The sequence below is a fragment of the Anomaloglossus baeobatrachus genome, chromosome 4, assembly GCF_048569485.1.
Source record: "Anomaloglossus baeobatrachus isolate aAnoBae1 chromosome 4, aAnoBae1.hap1, whole genome shotgun sequence".
NCBI classification, from domain to species: Eukaryota; Metazoa; Chordata; class Amphibia; order Anura; family Aromobatidae; genus Anomaloglossus; species Anomaloglossus baeobatrachus.
In genome coordinates, this window is record NC_134356.1 from 686423033 (window position 1) to 686447305 (window position 24273).

The following is a 24273-nucleotide window of genomic DNA, read 5'->3' on the forward strand; positions in this document are numbered from 1 at the left end:
GTCACATGTACTTACCTGCTAAGCGACGTCGCTGTGGGCGGCGAACATCCTCTTCCTGAAGGGGGAGGGATGTTCGGCATCACAGCGACGTCACATAGCGGCCGCCCAATAGAAGCGGAGGGGTGGAGATGAGCGGGACGTAACATCCCGCCCACCTCCCTCCTTCCGCATTGCCGGCGGGTGCCGCGGGACGCAGGTAAGCTGTGTTCATCGTTCCCGGGGTGTCACACGGAGCGATGTGTGCTGCCCCGGGTACGATGAACAACTGGCGCCATTAAACATAAACAATTTTTTAAAAATAAGCGACAAGTACACGACTAGCGATTTGTGAGTGATTCAGCGTCCCTCGAAGGTGTCACACAAAATGACGTCGCAAGCGATGCCGGATGTGCGTCAAGAAAACCGTGACCCCGACGATGCATCGCGCGATAGCTCGTCTCGTGTGACGCCCGCATTACCCTCTTCTTCGAGTTTTTTACTGCTGACACTCTCTGGCTACAGGTGATGTGATTTCGGTACACGTTGACTTCTTCTTCTGCTGATTGGCATCTGCTGCTAATTATAGTGATGCACCTAAAAGGAACCTGTCAGGAGCAATATGCAGTGAGAAACACAAGCAGTTCTGGGTGTATATTGATATTCCCTGCCTAACCATCCCTGTATACGCTAGCATAGATAAATAGACCTCTAGAAAAAGTACATTTAAAGATCCTTTATAATATGCTAATGCGGCAAGTGACTAATCGCAAGGGCGTAAGTTCCCTTGGCTAGTTGGCCTCCTTAACAAATATAAATATAGTGAAATAACCATAATTAATATCTATACATCATATAATATATCATAATGCATGGATCACTAAACAATTTTGTACAGGACATTCGCTACAACAAGAGAGTCAGACAAAGGAAAAGAGAAAGACGAACAATAGTCCACAATATCAAATATTTTTTGTTTATTTAATATTTATTATAAATTCATTATTTGGTTGGAAAAAGAAAAAAAATGTGGTACACAGATACTCAGTGGTGAATGATATCTACCAAAACCTACCAATTAAACTAACATATAAATAGCCAAATCCCAATTTATAATCTACACTCCGTAAAAATAATTTACACTGAGGCAAGGACAATTAATCCACATTAATACACCAAATTCCTGAAGTAGTATATATAATCTAAACTGCGATAAGGCTACTGAGTAGAATTGAACTCCATGCTGTCACAGACAATAATCAAAAAAGATAAAGAGGAACAGCCTCCTACCTCCACTAGTGAAGGAATTTCAACATTGCAATCTAAGTGCAGCAGTAATGGAATTAGCCCAGCAGTTGCACCATAAATCCAAGCTATATTACAATGAAGCTATTGTTCCCATTGCTAGCATATAAGCCGCAGTCAAATAATTACTAACTGAGGCATTGCTAGCCTGAAAATAAAAGTCCTAAGAGGCAGAAGCAGTTCACTATAAACAGCTGAGCAGCACAAGATGTTGGCAGGGAAAAATGAGCAGCCCGACGGCCGTTTCGGAGACCTTCGTCGGGGTAAAAAAAGTTTGATATTGTGGACTATTGTTTGCCTTTTTCTTTTCCTTTGTCTGGCCTCCTTAACAAGTCTGGGACTTCTGATTATGCACCCTGAGCTGAAAACCAGAGTTGGTGGCAGCAGAGAGCAGTGAGAGTGACCATGCCTATGAAGCTGTGCATTCATTGGCATGTTAGTACGCCCTTGCACCTAGTCCCTGGCCTCATTAGCATATTATAAAGGATCTTAAGAAATACTTTTAGTAAAGATCCCTTTATCTATGCTAGTGTATACAGGGATGGTCGGGCTAGGATTAGCAATATACACCCAGAACTGCTTGTGGTTCTGAGTGCATATTACACTTAACAGATTCCCTTTAACTTAGATAAAATATTTCGACATATTTCATTAAATTATTTAGCATTGTCCCTCTGTTCTATATGTCACATGGCCATCACTGCACAATGAAGGGAACATAAGACTGTCATCATGCTTCATGGTATCTATTTATTTTGGTAAATGCTGTGGACAGAAAGCGCAATAGGATCTATCCTAAAAAATATGCATAAAGTGGTGAGGGCTATATCCTCACCTTGTAGGGTCATGTGACACACTATCAGTAGTAAAAACATAATACAGCCGCTGCAGAATCCACCTGCATTAAAGCATATGTCATAACAGAAGCCAAAACAAAGCTGTGGAATAGGTCTGCGCTGCTGGGAATAAACGAAGGTCCAGAGACCTGAGTAGGGTAACAAAGGTGGTTGTAAATCAACACGTTTCGAAGTGTATCCTCACCTCTTCCTCAGGAAATCCACCACATTTTGACCTCTTTGGACCTTTGGTTAGTCACTGTGCAGAGCTATTCCACAACTTTAATTTGGTTCCTGATATATTTATTCTTGTGCCGCTTTATCATCACTGTCCCCATTGGCGGCTTACAATCTCCATTTCCTATCACTATGTCTGTATTTAATTTAGTATGCACAATACAATGTAATCCCCTAAAGACAAGATGGTTGACAGTAGATTATGATTTAGTGGAGCATATACAAGGATTATGGAGTTTGCATTGAATCACTTCAATGGAAATCAAATTTTAGTTCCAAAAATAAAACAAAAATGCTGAATTGCACTTTCGGCTATATTTTTGCCTATTTTTAATACAAATGTTTAAAACACCTTCAAATGTCACTGAATTTGTGGATTAGGCAAGTTGCTCAAAAGTGTTGCGACTTTGTTATTTCAAAAATTCTCCCTAGTTTTGGACAACTTCACTGAAATAGGTGGACCTGGGGAGGAGAATGGGTGGGGAGGGTGTAGAAAAAATTCAATAGAAGTGTCAGTGTTTATTTCTCCAGAAATATTACTCTAATCTCTGATTTTCTCTTCAGGGAGGAAGAAGACAAATTCTGGTGCCACTTATTGGAGGCAGCAAGCCTAGAAGTCAAAGTGACCCTCCAACGAGTCTTGTATGATTTAGGAGTTATGCTAGATCAGAACCTCAATTTGCAGACACGGTGTTTTGGGATGGTTGTCCCTCGTCAGTGCAAAGTATGAGATCTGATCTGGCTATATGGGAGGCTAAGATGTAGTCTATAGGGGAAGCTATTCTCCTTACGGAGACTGATACATCATTCCAGCGTGCCAGTGAGGAGACTTTTAAGCCACAATGCTCCTCTTGGAAATACAAAGTGATCCTCCAACGAGTCTTGTCATAAGTCTTAGGATTTATACCAGATCAGAAACTCAATTTGCAGACACGTATTTCCCAGAGGAGCATTGCGGCTTAAAAGTCTCCCCACTGGCATGCTGGAATGGCTTTGTCAGTCTCCTTAACACTAGAAGTCCCAGAGAGAGGTCATTTAACATTTCTACCATTGGAACCCTATGGAGCTCGAAATTCCTGGGACTTCTAGTGTTAAGGAGAATATCCTCCCCTTTAGACTCTAATCTCTGAAAAACACATGGAGGCACACTTTACTAATAAGATCAGCCTGATTTATTAAGTGGCACGTGTCTCCTGCACGCTTGTCATTATATATATATATATATATATATATAGTTATATAAACAAATGAGTATGTTTACATTAAGACCGGCCTTTTGTACACCGGTGCCAGTATATATATATAAATGTGTGTAAAGCTGAAAAACATCTTAACAATGACAATAGTTATTTAGAAAACTCATCAAAGACTACGTTCTCTAATGTGGTTCTATGAGAATACAATGGCAAATTTATATTATATATAGGCCAAATCTTCTTGATCCATAAAGCTATTCCACAGTGCTGAATGGCCCCAAGTTGAGGGATGGATGATGTGCCCAGTCATTGTCCTATTTTATCGTTGAGGCCTCATTAGAAAATATGGAGACCTCCTCCGATTGACCATCATTGTTTGATCAGTTTCTGTCTGATGCTTCTTCTAGGATTCCAGCTGAATTCACAGATCAGCTTTCCGTAGCTGTTAAAGACTTTATTGTCTAGAAAAATTCATTCAAGATGAACGAACTGACTTTCTATGTCTTGGAGAAATGAATGTTAAGTGTTGAGATTTGTAATTGTTTTGATTCTTAAAGAAGTTTCAATCTAATAAGTTATAATTTGAGCTTCTCAGCTTTGATGGCCTTTTTTCCTACTGCAAACGTGCTAGTCTCCAGGTCCACTTTTTAGCCAATGTATTGAGTCTTCTGTCTCTAGAAGAGTATTAAGACATTGCTGAATCCAGCAGAATCGTAAATGGGTTGTCCAAAATTAGAAAAATATCTATACACACGTCCAAGGATGATATCTACTGTTTTCGTTGAACTTCATTACATTGTCTGTGGTGAAGAGCATTGTCACACGCAACCTATAGGCAGGTGGGTGTGATGATTTTTTTCCCAAAAAGTAGCAATTTTCCCCCAATCCTGGTCAATCCTGGTTACATAGTAAAAGAAAGACGTTTTGGTAATCAGATCTTTTATAAGTTCACTATAATCAAATCTCATAAACGTAATTTCATGAAAAATATTTGCATTGTATCTATCAGCATAGAAGAAATTTAAGGGACATTCTGATCTCCTGGTTCCTCAAAGTGTAGATAATAGGATTAAAGAATGGGGTCACCACAGTGTTAATTAGTGACAACATCTTATTTAAGCTGAAGGAATATCCTCTGGATGGAGATAAGTACAAAATGATGAGTGTCCCATAATACGTACAAACAACAGCCAGGTGTGAACTACAAGTGGAGAAGGCCTTTTCCTTGCCAGACTTTGAGGACATATGAAAAATAGAGTAAGATATGAGGATATAAGTGCCGATAATAAAAAGGAACTGAATAAGACCAACAAACAAAGCTACAATGGACACTTCGATTTTTACCAAGGTTTGGTCAGAGCAAGAAAGTTCTAGAACAGGAGCAACATCACAAAAGAAATGGTCGATGACGTTTGGCCCACAAAAATCTAATTGCAGTATAAGTGAGTGGGTAATAAGAGGTTGCAGAAAACCCACCATCCATGAGTATGTGATGAGACCATTGAGAAGATTAGTGTTCATAATGGACATGTATCTCAATGGTCTGCAAATGGCCAAATATCGATCAAAAGACATGACAGTGAGAAGACAACATTCTGTAATAGTGGAGACCCCAAAGAAATATAACTGAGTAATGCAGCCGAGAGTCGGCACCCTTGTACTGCCTAATAAAATCACATGTAAGGCATTGGGAGCAACTGTGCTGCTAATAAGGATATCCGAGAGCGAGAGGTGGCTTAGAAAAATATACATGGGAGACTTCATTTTGTTGTTGGAGCTTGCGGTAATTACTGAGAAGATTGACAGATTGGCAACCACAGTAACTACATAAAGGAAAGCAATAAGAATGAAAAACGGGATGCGAAAAAGACCAAGATCTGGAAATCCCAGTAACATAAACTCTATAACCATTGTCTGGTTAGCCTGAAAGAAAAATACATTTTATATATATATTTAATTAATAGATAAAATATAAATGTATAAAATATGCATGATATATACAGTGTATGTAGGGTTTAACATATCCACTTTTAATTAATTTTCTCAATTAGTGAGTTTTTTTAAGTACAATAAGGAAGAACATTTTAACTGAACTTGTTTCGAATTTCTTAAAATATTGCGGATTCTAACATACTTATATTTTTTAAGATTGCTCTTCATATGTTTTGAGAAGAGATTAAAAGACAAAAAAATGTTACTCTCATCTTACTCCCCTGTGCAGCTCCTTGATCATCTTCCACAGGCCATGCTAAAAGAGATGTCGTTGGAGTCACGGAATTCATGACACACATCCGCCCTCGTTAGTGATGTCGATGCATGTGAAACGCAGGAACAACTGTTAACAATCAAAATTCCTCACCTAATCGTTGATCGTTGAGACGTCGTTCTAATTCCAAATATCGTTGCTGTTGCAGGATGCATTTTTTTCGTCGTTACTGCGGCAGCACACATCGCTATGTGTGACACCACAGGAACGAGGAACAACATCGTACCTGCGGCCGCCGGCAATGAGGAAGGAAGAAGGTGGGCGGGATGTTACGACTGCTCGTCTCCACCCCTCAGCTTCTATTGGGCGGCTGCATAGTGAACACGAACCAACCCCTTAGAAAGGAGGCGGTTTGCCGGCAACAGCAACGTCACTAGGAAGGTAAGTGCGTGTGATGGGTGTTTGTGATGTTGTGCGTCAGGGCAGCAATTTGCCCGTGACGCACAACCGACGGGGGTGCGTGCGATCGTCAGCAACATTGCTAGCGATGTCGCTGCGTGTAAAGCCCACTTAAGACATCCATCCTAGCTTATGGCTCGATATTAGCAAATGTCTTAGGAAGCCAGTATCAGACGGATGTATAGGTGCAGGATTAGGGACACGTAAAAGGAGGTTTGAGTATATCATTTTACTGTTTTTTAACCTTTGTCAAAATCACTACTTTATTAAGAGTAATGGTTGGGGGACCACAGAACATAATATACAGGTTTTTTTAACTCCTTCACGACCCTGTTGCCCCTCAAAAAAAGACCTACCCCCAATAAAAAGCTCTAGTAGGATTTTGTGGGCTTTTTTGAGTATGCTTAAAATATAATCCCTACTTTAGAGTCTGGTATGGTCAATTCTTTTGGGGGTAAACTTAGCAGACTAATAAATGTAAGCAGGTAATTTAACCCTTTGTAAATATAGTATGTACCCACCACTATAGGACTGGTTCTGCACCACGAGAATAGCAAATCATATCAGAAAATGTGCATCTGAACCAGAGGTAGGAGTAACACTAAATGTTGATGCTCCAGATTGTAATGAAGTGAATATATTTGAATAAATGTTAAATATTTGTTCATAATAAATGTGGACTGATGTCCATGGAAAAATATAAGCCATCCCCTGAAAATAAGCCCTAGCGCATCTTTCAGAGCAAAAAATAATATACGACCCAATGATGTCAATTATATACATTTACATCATATATTGTGTCAATGCCTCTGATCTGGGCTTGCATGATGAGCCCACATTTTCCCTGCACATATGGACTGTTCTCATCAGCTAACATGTGCCTTTCACTGTCATGGGTGGATTGGAGAGCCACTGTTAATTATTTAAATCTGCTTTCCATCTCTGATAGCAGGATTTAAGCTTCATCCACAGAATGAGCATCATTCCCCAATTCCATTGGCACAGCCATGACATCATCGTGGGACGTCGATGGGTTGACAGCCAGGGGCAGTTGATGACCTCCCCGTCTGTCCTATAGGTGCCGGTTGCAAGCAACATTCATTATAGGTTGTGATTTCTGCTGTACAGAGCGGTGCTGATACTGATGCACCAACAATCAGATGATTGCAGCCTCACATCCCTTAAGGGGACTAGTAAATAGTTAAAATCACCACCTTTTTGCCTCTTTAATAAAATGATCATGAAAAATACACAAATTTGGTATCGCTGAATTCAGCAACATCCGATCTATCAAATATAAAATAAATTAATTTGGTAAACAGTGTAGCAAAAAAAATTCAAAACGCGAGGAAAAACATTTTTTTTGGCCACAGCAACATTGCATTAAATCGTAATAAGAGGTGATCAAAACATTGTATCTATCCCAAAATGGTATTAAAAATATCAGCTGAGAGTGCAAAAAATAAGCCATCGCATAGCCCTAGATACTCACAAATTAGAACAGCCTGTTAAGTAAGGTAAAAGGAGGGGTTGAATCCGCTCGCCTGTTCCTAGGAGACCACTAGATTGGACCATGCATGGGTGCAAGAAAGACGGCCAATCTTGTCAGTATACATATGATCTAAAAAAAAGATCCAGCACAGAGTCCCGAGATTAATATATATAAAAATTGTAGCTTTATTTCTAAATCCTTAAAAAGTCCATCATTAGGTCATCCAAACATATTCACAGAGTACGCGTTTCGAGCGTTATTCGAAACTCGTACTCTGTGAATATGTTTGGATGACCTAATGATGGACTTTTTAAGGATTTAGAAATAAAACTACGATTTTTATATATATTAATTCCTTGACTCTGTGCTGGATCTTTTTTCTGGATCATATGTTCACAAATTAGAACAGTATGTATCTTGGGAAAATGGTGATAAAGCGTAATTATTTATTACAAATTTCTGTATTTTTTTCGTTCAAATAAATAAAAAAAACTATACATGTTTGGTACCCACCTCCTCGTTCTGACCTGGAGAATCATACTATCAGGTCAGTTTTGTCATATAGTGAACAGGGTAACAAATACTTGTGCATTTCCACTTTTTTTTTGCAATTTCACCACCCTTGGATTTTTTTCCTCATTTCCCAGTACATTATATGGTAAAATGAATGATATCTGTCAAAAATAAAACTTTTCACTCAAAAACCCAAGCCATCATAAAGCAATTTTGAAGGAAAAATACACAAGTTAAGGCTTTCGGAAGAATGGGAGGAAACAACGAACGGGGAAAAATGGGAAATAACCGGGGGGAAAAAGTTAAGGGTCATTGCAAGACATTCTATTTCTATTAAACATTTTTTTTCTGAAAATTGAATTTCACATTCAACTTTGAGCAAATCTGCACAGCTTTAAAATCAAATTTGCTTATCTTTAATATCCTCAATTATATTCATGCCAAACGTTGGTCTCCATGATGGTAACATGATATAATAGCAATATCTGTATGCTTAAAGAATTGACATTTCAGCATCACATCGTTTTCAGGGTCATTAGACAATAACATTTTAAAAAGGAGATTTCAAAACATTATATGATTTACTGGGCACAAAAGAGGTAAAGGTGTTCAAGGCACCCAGGAATGATGCTGGCCAGAATCAAGATATGAAGTCTAGTTTTGAATTTTATTGCATGCGCTTGTTGTAATCAGAGATGTCGTTTTTCAGATGAGCAAAATCATAGGATTTGGAGCATGGAACAAAAAATGGCAGATGAAAGAATAAAACAAATGATTAAGCACCTGAAGAAGCTGTCACAGCAGGATCACAGTGAAACCTAATGTTGGAGTGACTGAAAAGACATGTGGTGATAGGAAAATCTATTCTACCAAATTGCACAAAAAAGAGTGAAGACATCATATGACAGCACTATCATTACAGCTGAGAGAATCTCACACAAGTTCACCCAGGCAAATTCTCTAAATTTAGGAAGAAAACTTAATTAGCATACAAAAAATTTGACCCAAATTGAATTGGATTTGAAAGGGTTAAAAAAATGTATACTCACCTTTCCTTGGCCTTTTTTGTACTTATACAATCACTGCTTATCTTCCTATTAACTCTAGTAATGAGGCAGCATTACCATGCTTGGGTACTTGGTGCTCGAAACGAGCTAGTCTGATGCTCGAACAGTCTGAACTCGCCTACCTAAGATAACGGAAGTCAGTGGGAAACTCAAGCCATTTTCCGGAAGATCTTCTATCATTTGCCTTCAATCCTTTTTCTTCTATATTCCTTTGGCCATGTCTTCATTGTTTAGACTGCACATTGTCATGTGGGCTGCAATGCTTTTAACTAATTTGTGTCATGATTGAGTGGGACTTAGTGAATGGAGGATTCTGCCAGAAGGAAGAGTAAAGAATAAAGACATAAACCAAGGTATAGAAGAATCAGAGGAATGGTGGTGACAGGACAGCAATGAGGAGGGCCGAGGAGAGGTTAGGGTTATGGTTAGCACGAGTTGTTTATTTCCTGAACCTAATCTTTAAATTGCATCTGCACATAATTTTGTTGGATTTGATGAAAAGAAAATTTTAAAACATTTCAGATTATGGTGAATTTTATTTACTAGTAAATTTGAAACTAATTTAATTTTCCTAAAATTGATTCAATCATCTCTAGTCATAATAATGGTTAAAAACATCAGACATACAGGCAAGCAGCCAGTTGTAAAATAAATAAATAAATGCACTTACCACTTTTTGTTTTTCCATTGAAATTCCTTTATAGTTTTCCACTATTTCCTCTAAAGAAAGAAATAAGAATTTGTATCTCAGTTTCTTAGCGTATTTGATCACCTATAATGCGGCTCATGGTGTTTTAGGTCTTACTTTATACTCTCTACCTTAAAGGTAAATTAATCTCCAGTGACTGATAATGGCCCCAGCAGAGTCTTCTAAAAATGAGGTAGGAGGAAAATACAATAAGATCTGTACGTAACTCATAATTTACATATATATATATATATATATATAAATATATATATATATATATATATATATATATATATATCACACAATGAAGGAAATAATTACTTGATCCCTTCCTGATTTTTTAAGTTTGCCCACTGACAAAGACATGAGCAATCTATAATTTTAAGGGAGGGTTAATTTTAACAGTAAGAGATAGAATATCCAAAATAAAATCCAGAAAATCCCATTGTATAAATGATATAATTTTTCTTTTGCATTTTGCAGAAAGAAATAAGTATTTTATCCCTCTGGCAAACGAGACTTAAGGCTTGGTGGCCGTTCCCTTGTTGGCAGCCCAACAATCAGACTTTTTTTGTAGTTGATGATGAGGTTTGTGTATGTGTCAGGAGGGATTTTGCTCCACTCCTCCTTGCAAATCATACCTAAATAATGAAGAATTTGAGTCTGTCACTTAGAAACTCTGAGCTTTAAGCTCCCTCCATAAGTTTTCTATGGAATCAAGGTCTGGAGACTGGCTAGGCCACTTCATGACCTTAATATGCTTATTTTTGAGCCACTCCTTTGTTGCCTTGGCTGGATGTTTTGCACATTGTCATGCTGAAAGACCCAGCCATGAGCCATTTTTAATGGCCGGGCAGAAGGAAGGAGGTTGCCACTGACTGTTTTATGATACATGGCTCCATCCATTGTCCCATTGATGCGGTGAAGTAGTCCTGTGCCCTCAGCAGAGAAACACCACTAAAACATAATGTTTCCACCTCCATGCTTGCCAGTAGAAACAGTGTCTTTCATGTGTTTTTTTTTAAAACTCTATGCGGTTTTCATATGTCTTGCACTGAGGAGAGGCTTCCATTGGGCCACTCTGCCATAAAGGCCCGCCTGGTGGAGGCTGCAGTGATAATTGACTTTGTGAAACTTTTTTCCATCTCCCTACAGAATCTCTAGAGCTCAGCCACAGTGATCTTGGGGTTCTTCTTTATGTCTCTCACCAAGGCTTTTCTCCCACAATTGCTCAGTTTGGCTGGACAGCCAGGTCTAGGAAGAGTTCTGGTGGCCACAAACTTTTTCAATTTAAGGATTATGGAGGCCACTGTTCTATTAGGAACATTGAGTACTGCTGAAATTCTTTTGTAACCTTGGCCAGATTTGTGCCTTGCCACAATTCTGTCTCTGAGCTCCTTGGGCAGTTCCTTTGACCTCATGATTCTCATTTGGTGTGATATGCAGTGTGAGCTGTGAGGTCTTATATAGACAGGGGTGCACCTTTCCAAATCAAGTCCTTTAAGTTTAATTGCACACAACTGGACTCCAATGAAGGAGTAGAGCCATCTGAAGGAGAATCACAAGGAAATGGACAGCATGTGACTTAAATATGAGTGTCTGAGCAAAGGGTGTGAATACTTATGACCATGTGATATTTCAGTGTTTCATGTTTAAAGAACTTGCAAAAATTTCTACATTTCTGGTTTATTTCTGTCAAGATGGGGAATGGGGTGCAGAGTGCACATTACTGAGGAAAAAAAATGAACTTTTTTGAATTTACCAAATGGCTGTAATGAAACAAAGAGTGAAAAATTTAAAGGGGTCTGAATACTTTCCATATCCACTGTAAAATTAACTTGACCTTAAAATTATAGACTGTTTATGTCTTTGTCAGTAGGCAAACTTACAAAATCAACAAGGGATCAAATAATTATTTCCTTCACTGTATAGATACTTCTCATTGAGAAATCCATTTTGTCCAGGCAAAATTCCAGTGTTGTGTTTTTAATTTTCTTTCTATGTCCACGAGCAATAATGTTTCTTTGTCCATTGGCTTAGCTGTGAGGGAGACAGCTTCTTGAAAGATAAGTTTAAGTTTTGAAATACACCATTCATTTTAGCACATATTGTAATGAAAAAAGAAAAAAAAATATATGTGTAAAGTAAAATGGTAAAATAAAGCAATTTTGCAATTATTTTTTTCAGTTTAAGATGGGTAATAGACACGTACTGATAGGAGAGATATGTATCACAGAGAGGGTTACCCTCAGTGATATAAGCCCTGAAGCAAGCTCCGGTACATAAAGTACAGAGTGTTAATAGAGAATGGCAATGGTCAGGTTTATGAGCAGAGAGATGTGTGGTATGGTGGAATTAAGGAAGTCCAGGTGAAATGATTAGCTGTGTGTGGAGGTAAAAGTACTCTTATTTGAAGTCTCCATTAGAGATAAGTAAACCTTTTTGGTTTGAGTTTACCAATTTCAGATTCGGTTAGAGCCTTGGCCATTTTGGTTAGGGCTCAGCAACCTGAGTACTTTCATCAAAAGTCGGTAATGCATGGTAACTGATCTTTTTGCAGAAAATGTACTCCCGGCCCCATCACAGCCATGTCAAAGATTGGCATGGCTGTGATTTGCCGGGGCAATCAGAGAAAAAAAAGGAAACAAAAGGGTTAAAGCACTACATGCTTACCGAGTCTCCCCATGGCTGTTAGTGCTCCCACAGCTGTACTTCCAAGGCTACTTGTTATCCCTCATCCATATTTACGGCTTTCTCCACCTACTGGTGTCTTTGATGGGCTACAGTCAGGCCCCCAGACAGCGTCTGTGATTGTTTGGAATCACAGACCCTATATGCGGGTCTATTATATTGGAATGTGAAATAAATAAATAAAATGGCCTACAGTCCCCCATCTATTGATACTGTACCGCCCCGCGGCCTCGGCTGCGGCCGCTGAGCCGCTCAGATCCGTGCTCGCGTCCCACAGGTGGTGGCTCGAGCCTCTCACGGACCTGGGGGTCACATCACTCTGCAAGGGAGGTTGGCGCTACACGCGGGGGATGCGGGTATTTTGTTTTTGGATGATTGTTCATGACGCCACCCACGGGTTGTGGTGATGGTGGACACTACCGCTGCGGTGAAGGTATGGGGACTCCTGGGAGCGGTGTAGTGGCGCAGCTAGGTGTTGACCACTCCGTGGGTAGGGGATGTTGGTCCCGGGGTACCGGTTGGTGAGGGCCAGGGTGCAGGGCGCAGGGTTGCAGTGCAGCGCGGTGCGGTGCCCGAGGGCACAGGTGTACTCACGATTGAACCACACAGAGTCACTGGTAAACCAAACGGGGTGATGAACGGCGCCCGCAGCCAGCTGCAGCTTCCTAGTCGGGTTGGCAATGTCCGCCTTTCTCCTGCACCTGTGTTTGTAGTTTGTCCACTGTGCCTGGGCACTGGTAGTCTGCTCCCCGGCGTGTATGTGTCGTAGGAGCCCGGTTGCACGCAGATGCTGGCCCTTGGATCTCTGGCCTTTGGTGGTGGCTCTTATCCGGATGGTTTGGGCTGTTGCCTAAAATTGGGACTTTGATGGGAATGAACCCCTGAGGTCCAGACCGCAATCAGTTAATTCGACTATGGTGGTGGCGTATAGCCTAGTTTGGGGTCTGAGTACCCTGCCTGGTGCTCCGGTATCCAGTTGGCTCCCCGGTTCGGTTCCGGCGGGCCACTACCCTGTCCCGGTCCCTTACAGTTCCACCTGTCATATTGCCGGTCTCCTGCAGGTGGCCACTACCGTCTGCCTGCCTGACTGATCTGGGGTCCTAGGCTCCAACCCAGGCCCCAAACAGAACTCACTCATCTCTCCTCACTCTCTCCTCACTAAAACTGAACTGAACTCTGTGTTTTCCTGCCTCAGGCCAGCAGACTCCTCGGAGGGCGTGTCTTTCAGCCTGACTCTGTCCACCTGGTGTGCCGGTCTGACTCTGAGGGAGGCAATCAGGTATTTTGGTTGACTAGTGGTACCTTACTAGGGTGGGGGTGTGTGTGGTGAGTGTAGTGGCCTGTGACCCCTGGGGTCCAGGGCGTCACAATACCAGAACAGATAAAGCCCACAGCTACAGGCTGCAGCCCCCAGCAATGCACTTATCTGGGCTGTGTATAAAAATAAGAAAAATTTTAAAAATGGCATGCTGTCTCCCCCCTGATTTTAATACCCAGCCAGGATACATCCCAACAGCTGTGGGATAGTATTCAAAGGGTAGGAAGACCTATGGCTTTTGGGTCACCCCTGCCTAAATATAGCAGCCTGCAGCAGCCCAGGATTGCCTAATCCATTAGACGCGTCAGTCCCAGAACTTTACCTGGCTCTTTCCGATTGCACCGATGGGGTGTCAGTCAGGGTTATAAGGGGTTAATTGCAGCTCATAGCTGCCACTAAGCCCTATATTAGTAATGGGCAGGGTCTATGATATCCTTCCAATATTAATCTGTAAATCAAACGAAATAAACACAAACACAGAAAAATCCTTTATTTGAAATAAAATACAAAAAACCCACCCTTTTTCACCACTTATTAACGCCCTCAAAATCGGAACTCACACAAGGTCCCATGACACGAGCACTTTCCCCAAAAGTCAGTAATGTTTGGTTTTGTTTGATCACTGATTGTATTTTATAAAAATGCTTTTCTAATAACATGTTATGCTTTTGGATAGGATTATGATGCTGTATGATGAATGAGAGAAGTGTTTAATGAGTAGAAGGGGTGATGACTTGTGAGAATCCAGACACACGAGGCGCTATTTTTTTTCTTAACATTATTTGCAGATGTTTCTGCAGCCAACCATGGTGCAGCAAAGATCCACAAGGTTTAAACACAAGGGCTTGTGTCACTGGCTGCTTAAGTCAGATGTCCGTCTGCATATAAAAAGTGGACATACAGCATTGGTGCAATTTTGTGAATGTGAAACGCTAGGGAAGGTGCTGCCACCACTGCTACTAGACAGCTTAGCTAGGATTTCAATAAAGATAGATAGGAGAGCGATAGTATAGAATAGGGATGTGCAGTGAAGAGAAAGCTGTGTGCTACAAATCGGCATTTAACGATAGAAATGGGGATAAGTACTTGTCAGTGCCTGCTAAGGAGTTGCCATTGAAGCACCTAAATAGCTATTGCTACTTATTACAGCTTGCTCTTAATTAGCCAGTCAATCACATTTCTAGGTATTGTTAGTTCACACTGCCTGCTGTAAATTTGCTAGTGAACTAGGTAATAAGATCTTGGTAGTTTTCATTGCCTGGTCAAAAATACTCAGTCAATCAAATTTGTAGGTATTGTTACTTAGTACTGCCTGCTATTATTTTGCTATTGATGTAGCTAAAAAGGTGTTGGCACTTTTAATTGCCTGCTCAAAATTCAGCAGTAAACCGTTGTTAGTTAGTACTGCCTGCTGTCACTTTGCTAGTGAACTGGGTAAGATTTTGAGCCCATCTCTTTTTTTGTGGTTGGTGGGTGGGGATGGAGGAGGCAAGTTTGAGCGTTACCCCGCCACCAACTCAACATTGACTTGGACTTCATGGAAGCGTCCAATACATGAGTGCCTTCTTGCTGCACTAACTGCAACATGATGTCCATTTTGTTAGGATTAGAAATAGTGCTGACTACTGGGTTGCCACTCTATTAGATCCATGGCACGAGAGTAAATTTAGCAAGATGATTGACCCCCCCTTCAAAGGGATGTGCGGAAGTTGGAATATTGAAAGAAGCTAGTAGATAGACCACCTTAACAATAGTTTTCCACAAGACAACAGTGGAGGCACACAGTGTGCATTGCAGTTCTAAAATTCCAACCAGGGGAATGACGTGTCGTCAATATAGAAACTTTACTAGCAGCAGTTCATCTGCTGTCTCTGTGGCGCCCTGGACAAGCCAGGACGTCACAAGCACTACACCAACACACCCCACACCCCCGGTCAGGCACACCAAAGTCAGACAGAAACCCTTGTTGCCTCCCTCCAGGGGCTGATGTCCACACCAGGGGGTGGGCCAGGCGGTTGGTTCCGCCCACCGAGGAGTTCACAGTTCTGGAGGCGGGAAAAACAGTTAGTTGAGTTTGCAGATGAGTTTGGAGAGGAGTGGAGTGAGGAAGTAAAGTGGCAGTTGAGCAGTCTGAAGTTGGTCCGGGTGTGTGGCCCGGACGATACAGCAAGGTTGGCAGACAGTGGTGACCGTCTGCAGGAGAGGCCTATCGGAGCCAACCGTAAGGACCATGGATGGGCAGTGGCCCGGCGGTACCGGACCGGTACGCAAAGAGAAGCCAGCACCAACCGGCAGGGGCTTACGGACCCCGACAAGGCTAGGAGTCGCCGTTGAAATTGTCAAATCCGTTAGCGACGGGAACCTCCTGGGTTTCCCAGCAACCAAGTCCCGACAGAAGGCAACAGTCCAACCGAGAGAGGGAAACACAGTCACCGCCAAGGCTACAGTTCCCAGGGCCAGAGCCTGCGGGCAAAAGGGGCTCCTTCAGCAACCTTCAAAGCTGGGGAGCGGGTTACCGGTGGGAACCCATTAGAACCGTTTACACTACACAGGTGCAGGGAAAGGCAGTCACCATCAACCTGCCGGGAGGAACAACACCGCAGCCGTCTGTGGGACCCGTCCATCCAGCCGTTTGTTTTACCAGAGACATTGTGTACATCATTGGCTGAGTGAGTACCACCGTGCCATGTGGCACAGCGATGCCCCCGCGACCCTGCACCTCACCAGGCCCCGTAACCCGCCTGCCATCCATCCCTACCCCTCACCGGGCCCAGGGACAACCAAACCCCCTACCCATGGAGGGGAGAACCAACATCCAAGCTGGTCCCTGTCATCGCTCCCAAGATCCCCGTCCAGAGCAGCGGTGGTGTCACAACCTCACCACAACCGTGGGTGGCGTCACGGACAATATCACTAAAGCCAAACCACACCCTTTCACTCACGGGCGAGGAATGCCGCTCGAGTCCCCGGGATCCGGCCCATCGCTCGAGCCACAACTGAGCAGCGGCAGAACCAGCAGCCGGACCCGAGCAGTGGGAGAGCGCAGCGTCCCCTCCTCCACCTGCGACAACTTGGCATCACGAACAAGATCTTACCGCTCTGCCGTCTGGTAGAGGTGCGCCTTGTGACCGCCGAAGGTGTCCGGCCGAAAAATTTGTGAAGCCGCCATCTTGGGCGCGAAAAATCCCCGCTCAAGCGTCTCCTCGAGCAGTGGAGGCGCGAAAGCCGAAACCCCGCCCCTGTAGAGGAGGAGCCGGAAAAAGACTAAGGGGGACTGATGGCGTCTGGCCGCATGTAGCCCGCGGCTATAAAAGCAGGGACGCCAGGACTCTGCAGCGATACTGGGTTCCTGGAAAGCCTTATTGCCGAGATGCATAGTCCAACTCCCAACGAGGAAGCCCCCGCGCCCGGTACGGCAGCGTGGTTGAGGGACCGGACCACCCCGCTGAGTGACCGTCTGCAGGCCCACATGCAGCTACTCCTGGAGGAGTGGGAGACCGACATGGCGGACGTGGTGGCTGCTTTGCGGAGACGCGAGGTGGAGGAGGATTTGGAGGAGCGGGTAAGAAACCCACGCCCCTGTATTCCCGAGGTATCGGCCACTGCGGCTGAGGGGCCCGGCCTGCACCCGCTCACCCTGTCTCCTCCTCCGCTACCCGTGTTAGCTGCTGCCACCCCGCCACTAGGCCCGCTACCCGTCCAACCGGTAGCGATACCCTGCCAATCCGCCCCGGCGGACCGACTGGCTGCAGACGCGCAGGGCCATCCTGAGTCGCTCCTGTGGGAACCGCTGAGATCATGGCCCCTTAACGAAGATGTATCAGAGGCCCCAGTCAGGATGGCATCTGGCGTTGTGCCCGGGACCATGGCGTGGATGAAGGCCAGAGTCGTCGAGTTCAACCAACGCCAGCAACATCAGATATACCTCATGATGGAGCAGTGGACCAATGAGGTGGAAATGCTGGTTGCAACTGCCCCAATGTATAGGATAGGAGCAGATGTGACAGAGTCGACGGGTAACCCACGTCCCCATGTCCTACCAGGACCGGCCACTGTGGCTGGGGGGCCCGGTCCCGTCTCAGCCCTCGTGTCGTCCCTGCCGTTACTCATGGGGCACCTCAGTGTTGACCAACCCGATCTGCTACCCCGTGTTACTACAGCAGAATCTGATGTGCTGGATGTTGGAGGCCTGGAGACTGTGGCAGCTGGCGGCAACCCGCCTGGCGCAGGGATGAAGGATAACGACTCTGGCCCCGGCGCCGAGCCCACCCCTGAACTTGAGGAGGCGAGTGAGCGTCTCCGCTACGAGGGGGAGCCGGTGGTTTATTACACCCCGCGCACCGGTGGGAACGGATACCGGGCACCCCTCTCACAGCAGGTCTGTCACTGCATGTTCGATATGTTAGTGGCAGAGGATGAAGCCACCTCAACTGAAGAGTCGGAGTAAGGGCAGCGGAGTCCCGTTGCAAGTTGTCCCCGTTGGGACCACCAAAGTACCGTGTTTGAAAGTTTGAAGAATGATAAGTAAAAAAAATGATTATCTGAGAAGTTCACCTGATTTGCAGCTTGATTGGAACCAGTCGTTGCCGGCAACTGTTGTCCCCGAGGGGACTGTTTACAACCAATGCATAGAAACTGCTACGGACAAGCCTGAGAACTTGTAGGGAAACCACAAACTTGTGGTATGTAAATAAAAAAATGTTTGTGGCTTTTACCATTACCGCCTCCAGAGAGGCTGATTTGGAGGATGGGCCTGGAGGAAACGGATGGCCCAGGCCCACCACTACCGCAACCGGTGGCGATCCTCCGGGGGTTTCAGGGGTTCCCCATGGACGTGGGTCCCCTGAAAAGGACAGAACCCGCTCGGGCAACTTGTGCTGGACTGGGGTCAAGGGGTGCTGCCCATTTGCTTCGGGGCAGCATCAGGGCCAGGTTGCTTGGGTGGGAGAGAGCGGAATCCGACACTGTTAGTAACATCTAAGTATGGGCCTCCCGATTAGAGTTGATCACGGTTCGCGGTTCGAGGTTCTCCAGTTCGAGGCTCGAGTGATTTTGGGGGCTGTTCTAGATCGAACTAGAACTCGAGCTTTTTGCAAAAGCTCGATAGTTCCAGATACGTTCGAGAACGGTTCTAGCAGCAAAATGCAGGGCTTTTTACAGCTACAGTGTGCAGGAGCCATCGCTGGCAGCCTGCCACAAGCTGGTAACCAAGATAAACATCGGGTATCCAAGCAAAGCGCTTTGGTTAGTAACCCGATGTTTATCCTAGTTACGTGCAGGAAGCCCACACTTCCCCGCTCAGCTCGCTCCGCCCCCTCATGCCCGCGGCATGTACACATACATACACACAAACACACACAAACTCGGCACACATGGTCCCGCTCGGCTTACCTGCGGTGATGAAGTCCCGCCATCCCGACCTCAGCGCTGTCACTGTCCTCCATGGCCGCCGCTTGTCACATCACCTCTCGCTTCCGACCCGAGACTGACTAGCGGTGACGTCACGGGCCTCTCGCGATACTTGGCTGTGAAGGTCATTGAACTCAGTGACAGGTGCTGTCAGTGTGCTGGAGATCAGCGCAGGTAATGTACCTTGCTGACAGCAGCACTTGTTATCCCCTGCAGTGACCTGGGCTGACCCATTGATGTTAGCTCAGGTCACTGCATTGCTCTCCCAGCCAATGGGGAACATTCTGCTCTTCATTGACTGGGACAGTGTGGATCATCATGGCAACCCCTTGGATTACACCAGACCTGGATTTGTTTTTCTTTCTAATAAATTGGTTAAAGAGGGAATGTTTTGGGGAGTGTTTTTTCAAATAAAAATGTGTTTGTCGTCTATTTTTTTTTATTACTGACTGGGTTGGTGATGTCGGGTATCTGATAGACGCCTGACCTCACCAACCCCAGGGCTTGATGCCAGGTGACATTACACATCTGGTATTAACCCCATATATTACCCCGTTTGCCACCGCACCAGGGCGCGGGATGAGCTGGGGCGAAGCACCAGGATTGGCGCATCTAATGGATGCGCCACTTCTGGGGCGGCTGCGGCCTGCTATTTTTAGGCTGGGGAGAGTCCAATAACCATGGACCTCCCTAGTCTGAGAATATCAGACCCCAGCTGTCTGCTTTACCTTGGCTGGTGATCCAATTTTGGGGGGACCCCTACGTGTTTTTTTTTTTTAATTATTTATTTAATTTAAAATAACAGCGTGGGGTGCCCTCAGTTTTGGATTACCAGCCAAGGTGAGGTTGCCAGCTTTGGTCTGCAGGCTGCAGCCATCTGCTTTACCCTAGCTGGCTACAAAACTAGGGGGAACCCCACGTCATTTTTTTTTCCATTTTTTTGGCTAAATACAAAGCTAAGCACCCCTTAGTGCCACATGAAAGGCACCAAAGGGTGCAAAATTACAAAATGCAGGAGAGTGGGACATTATGTGTCTTTCTGCCATTATAATGACAGAAAAGACTGATATGAAGTGCACAAGCACAAGAAAATCACCAGAGCGCTCTACGCTGTGAAAAGCAGTAGAAAATGGCACTGGAGTGAACATGTGACCGCCTCACGTAGGATGAAGCTATGGATCCTGGGTAAATTTATGCATTTACTCTACTTCAGTTTTTTTGCAGTACACAAAAAAAACGGAAGGCACACGGATGACAAACAGATGACATACGGACCGTCTACGGAACGGAAACGGATGCCACACGGATGCACCCGTGAAAAAAAACGGACTGTTTTTTGCAGACCGCAAAAATGGATCGGTCCTGTTAATGTAGCCTTATTCTGATCTGCCGTTTATAAACAGCAGGCAGAAATAAGTGAATAACGCCCCCCGGCGTCAGAAAATCTCCGGGGTTTCAGGGCTAGCTGAGACCCTGGAGATCATGATTCAGGACGGTTTTTCCGGTTCCCACTCACGTGATCACAGGTATACACCGTACACCGATGATCACGTTACAGTAAATGACAGCGCCGGTAAAAAATTATTTATCTCCCATCTGGCATGAACAAACACTTCTTCTCCACCTTTTCTCCACTTTTTCTCCACTTTTTCTCCACTTTTTCTCCACTTTTTCTCCACTTTTTCTCCACTTTTTCTCCACTTCTTCTCCACTTCTTCTCCACCTTTTCTCCACTTTTTCTCCACTTTTTCTCCACTTTTTCTCCATTTTTTCTCCACTTTATCTCCACTTTTTCTCCATTTTTTCTCCACTTTTTCTCCATTTTTTCTCCACTTTTTCTCCACTTTTTCTCCACTTTTTCTCCATTTTTTCTCCATTTTTTCTCCACTTTTTCTCCACTTTTTCTCCACTCTTTCTCCATTTTTTCTCCACTTTTTCTCCACTTTTTCTCCACTTCTCCATTTTTTCTCCCCTTTTTCTCCACTTTTTCTCCACTTTTTCTCCATTTTTTCTCCATTTTTTCTCCACTTTCTCTCTACTTTTTCTCCACTTTTTCTCCACTTTATCTTCACTTGTTCTCCACTTTTTCTCCACTTCTTCTCCACTTTTTCTCCACTTCTTCTCCACTTCTTCTCCAGTTTTTCTCCACTTTTTCTCCACTTTTTCTCCATTTTTTCTGCCATGCATAGTGTAGCTCTACACCTACTGCACATGTTATTTATGATTGACATCTCTTTCGTACCAGAGCTGTCTAAGCCTACTCTGACCCCATATTTGTCATTACTATATTGTCCTTGTACTGTATTATGACATTTGTATCATGTGTTTCATTTCTTGCTGTGTTGCAATTCTTTTGCTGCATCCCAATTGTACCTCTACATTGTTCGAGTTTATGTTATTGTTCTCTCACTCTTATGTGATACTGATTATTGTCATTTTTCAGGATTACATGCAGATAAGTCCAATCTGACGAAGGCTCAGGCCAAAACGTCATTTGTAACTTGTTTTGGCCAAAAACAGATATGCTTATGAAAAAATTTTTTTTCTTAATACGGACCAATAAAGAGTGATTTTGCATTACTATCCGTTGTGACTTACTGACTTAGTCTGGGAGATTTAGAGTGCCGAGGTTACTCACTAATTTTATCTATTATTACCTCTGAGCACCTATATACCAGTGAGAAGAGCTTTCTCTACAGTAGTTCTCCTGATTAGGCATGCCCTTACCTCATGAGCAGGGCATTGCAGCTTTGGTAGCAACCATTCTGACATGGACTCTGCTGCTGTGGACCCGGGGAGAGGGAGTGCAGATTCATTGCACCCACACTCCTCACATGAAGGGTTTGCACTCCTAGAAAATGGGGGATACGTTCCCTGAGTGTCTCCCCCCCATATTCTAGACGGTCCAGAGTCGTCGTGGGACCCCTTTATTTTTTTTCTTACAATAAATTGGTGAAAGAGGAAATGTTTTGGGAACTGTTTTTTCAAATAAATTTCTTTTGTCGATTTTTTTTTTTTTTGTTGGTACTGACAGTTTATGATGTTGGGTATCTAATAGACGCCATGACATCACAAACTGCTGGGCTTGATCTCAGGTGACTTTACAGCTAGTATCAACCCGATTTATTACCCCGTTTGCCACTGCACCAGGGCACGGGATGAGCTGGGGTGAAGCGCCAGGATTGGCGCATCTAGTGGATGCGCCACGTCTGGGGTGCCTGCGGCCTGCTATTTTTAGGCTGTGAAGGCCCAATAACTATGGACCTTCCCACCCTGAGAATACCAGACCACAGCTGTCCGCTTTACCTTGGCTGGTGATCCAATTTGGGGGGACCCTACTTTTTTTGTGTAATTATTAATATTTTTAAAATAATTATAAAAAAAGGGCCTGGGGGGACCTCCACATTGGATCCCCAACCACTGTAAAGCTGCCAGCTGTGGTTTTCAGGCTACAGCCGTCTGCTTTACCCTAGCTGGCTATCAAAAATGGGGGGACCCAACGTCATTTTTTTTTTTAACTATTTTTTAAATAGAAAAAATTAATGGGCTTCCCTGTATTTTGATTGCCAACCAAGGTAACGGCAGGCAGATGGGGGTGGCAACCCATGGCTGTCTGCTTTATCTGCGCTGAGAATCAAAAATACCGCGGAGCGCTACGTCATTTTTTTAAAGATTTATTTTTACAGCACTGTGATGTCCAGCAATCAAAATACAGGGAAGCCCATTTTGTTTTTAGTTATTTAAATAAATAATTAAAAAAATATATATGGGCTCCCGCTGCATTTTTTGTATTGCTAGCTAAGGGTAATCCAAGCAGCTACTGGCTGCTAACCCCCACTGCTTCGTGTTACCTTCACTGGCAATGGAAAATCCAGGGAAGCATTTTTTATTTTTTTTGCCAAAAAACTACAAAAAAAGGACGTGAGCTTCGCCATATTTTTTGTATGCTAGCCAGGTATAGCAGGCAGGTGCTGGAAGAGTTGGATACAGCGCCAGAAGATGGCGCTTCTATGAAAATGCCATTTTCTGAGGCGGCTGCAGACTGCAATTCACAGCAGTGGGGCCCAGAAAGCTCAGGCCAACCTGTGCTGCGGATTCCAATCCCCAGCTGCCTAGTTGTACCCGGCTGGACACAAAAATGGGGCGAAGCCTACGTCATTTGTTTTCTAATAATTTCATGAAATTCATGAAATATTAAAAAAAGGGCTTCCCTTTATTTTTGGTTCCCAGCCGGGTACAAATAGGCAACTGGGGGTTGGGGGCAGCCGTACCTGCCTGCTGTACCTGGCTAGCATACAAAAATATGGCGAAGCCCACATAATTTTTTCAGGGGGCAAAAAACTTCTGCATACAGTCCTGGATGGAGTATGCTGAGCCTTGTAGTTCTGCAGCTGCTGTCTGTCTGTATGGAGAAGAGCAGACAGCAGCTGCAGAACTACAAGGCTCAGCATACTCCATCCAGGACTGTATGCAGAAGTTTTTTGCCCACCAAAAAAATGACGCGGGCTTCGCCATATTTTTGTATGCTAGCCAGGTACAGCAGGCAGCCACGGGCTGCCTCCAACCCCCAGTTGCCTATCTGTACCCGGCTGGGAACCAAAAATATAGGTAAGCCCGTTTTTTTTAATTATTTCACTTATTTCATGAAATAATTAAAAAACAAATGACGTGGGCTTCGCCCCATTTTTGTGTCCAGCCAGGTACAACTAGGCAGCTGGGGATTGGAATCCGCAGCACGGGTTAGCCCGAGGTTTCTGGGCGCCTCTGCTGCGAATTTCAGTCCGCAGCCATCCCAGAAAATGGCGCTCTCATAGAAGCGCCATCATCTGGCGCTGTATCCAACTCTTCCAACAGCCCTGGAGCCAGGTGGCTTGTTGGGT

General features: G+C 44.0%; 1 protein-coding gene across 1 annotated transcript; it reads right to left on the reverse strand.

The window, feature by feature from the left end:
* Positions 1-4555: 4555 nt before the first annotated feature.
* LOC142302860 (olfactory receptor 11A1-like) lies at positions 4556-5461 on the reverse strand. Its single transcript, XM_075343968.1, has one exon. The coding sequence runs from the start codon at positions 5459-5461 to the stop codon at positions 4556-4558; it is 906 nt and encodes a 301-aa protein (XP_075200083.1).
* Positions 5462-24273: the final 18812 nt, after the last annotated feature.

Coding starts and splice junctions, on each gene's coding strand:
- LOC142302860 (XM_075343968.1), bottom strand. CDS start 5,461: ATGGTTATAGAGTTTATGTTACTGGGATTTCCAGATCTTGGTCTTTTT.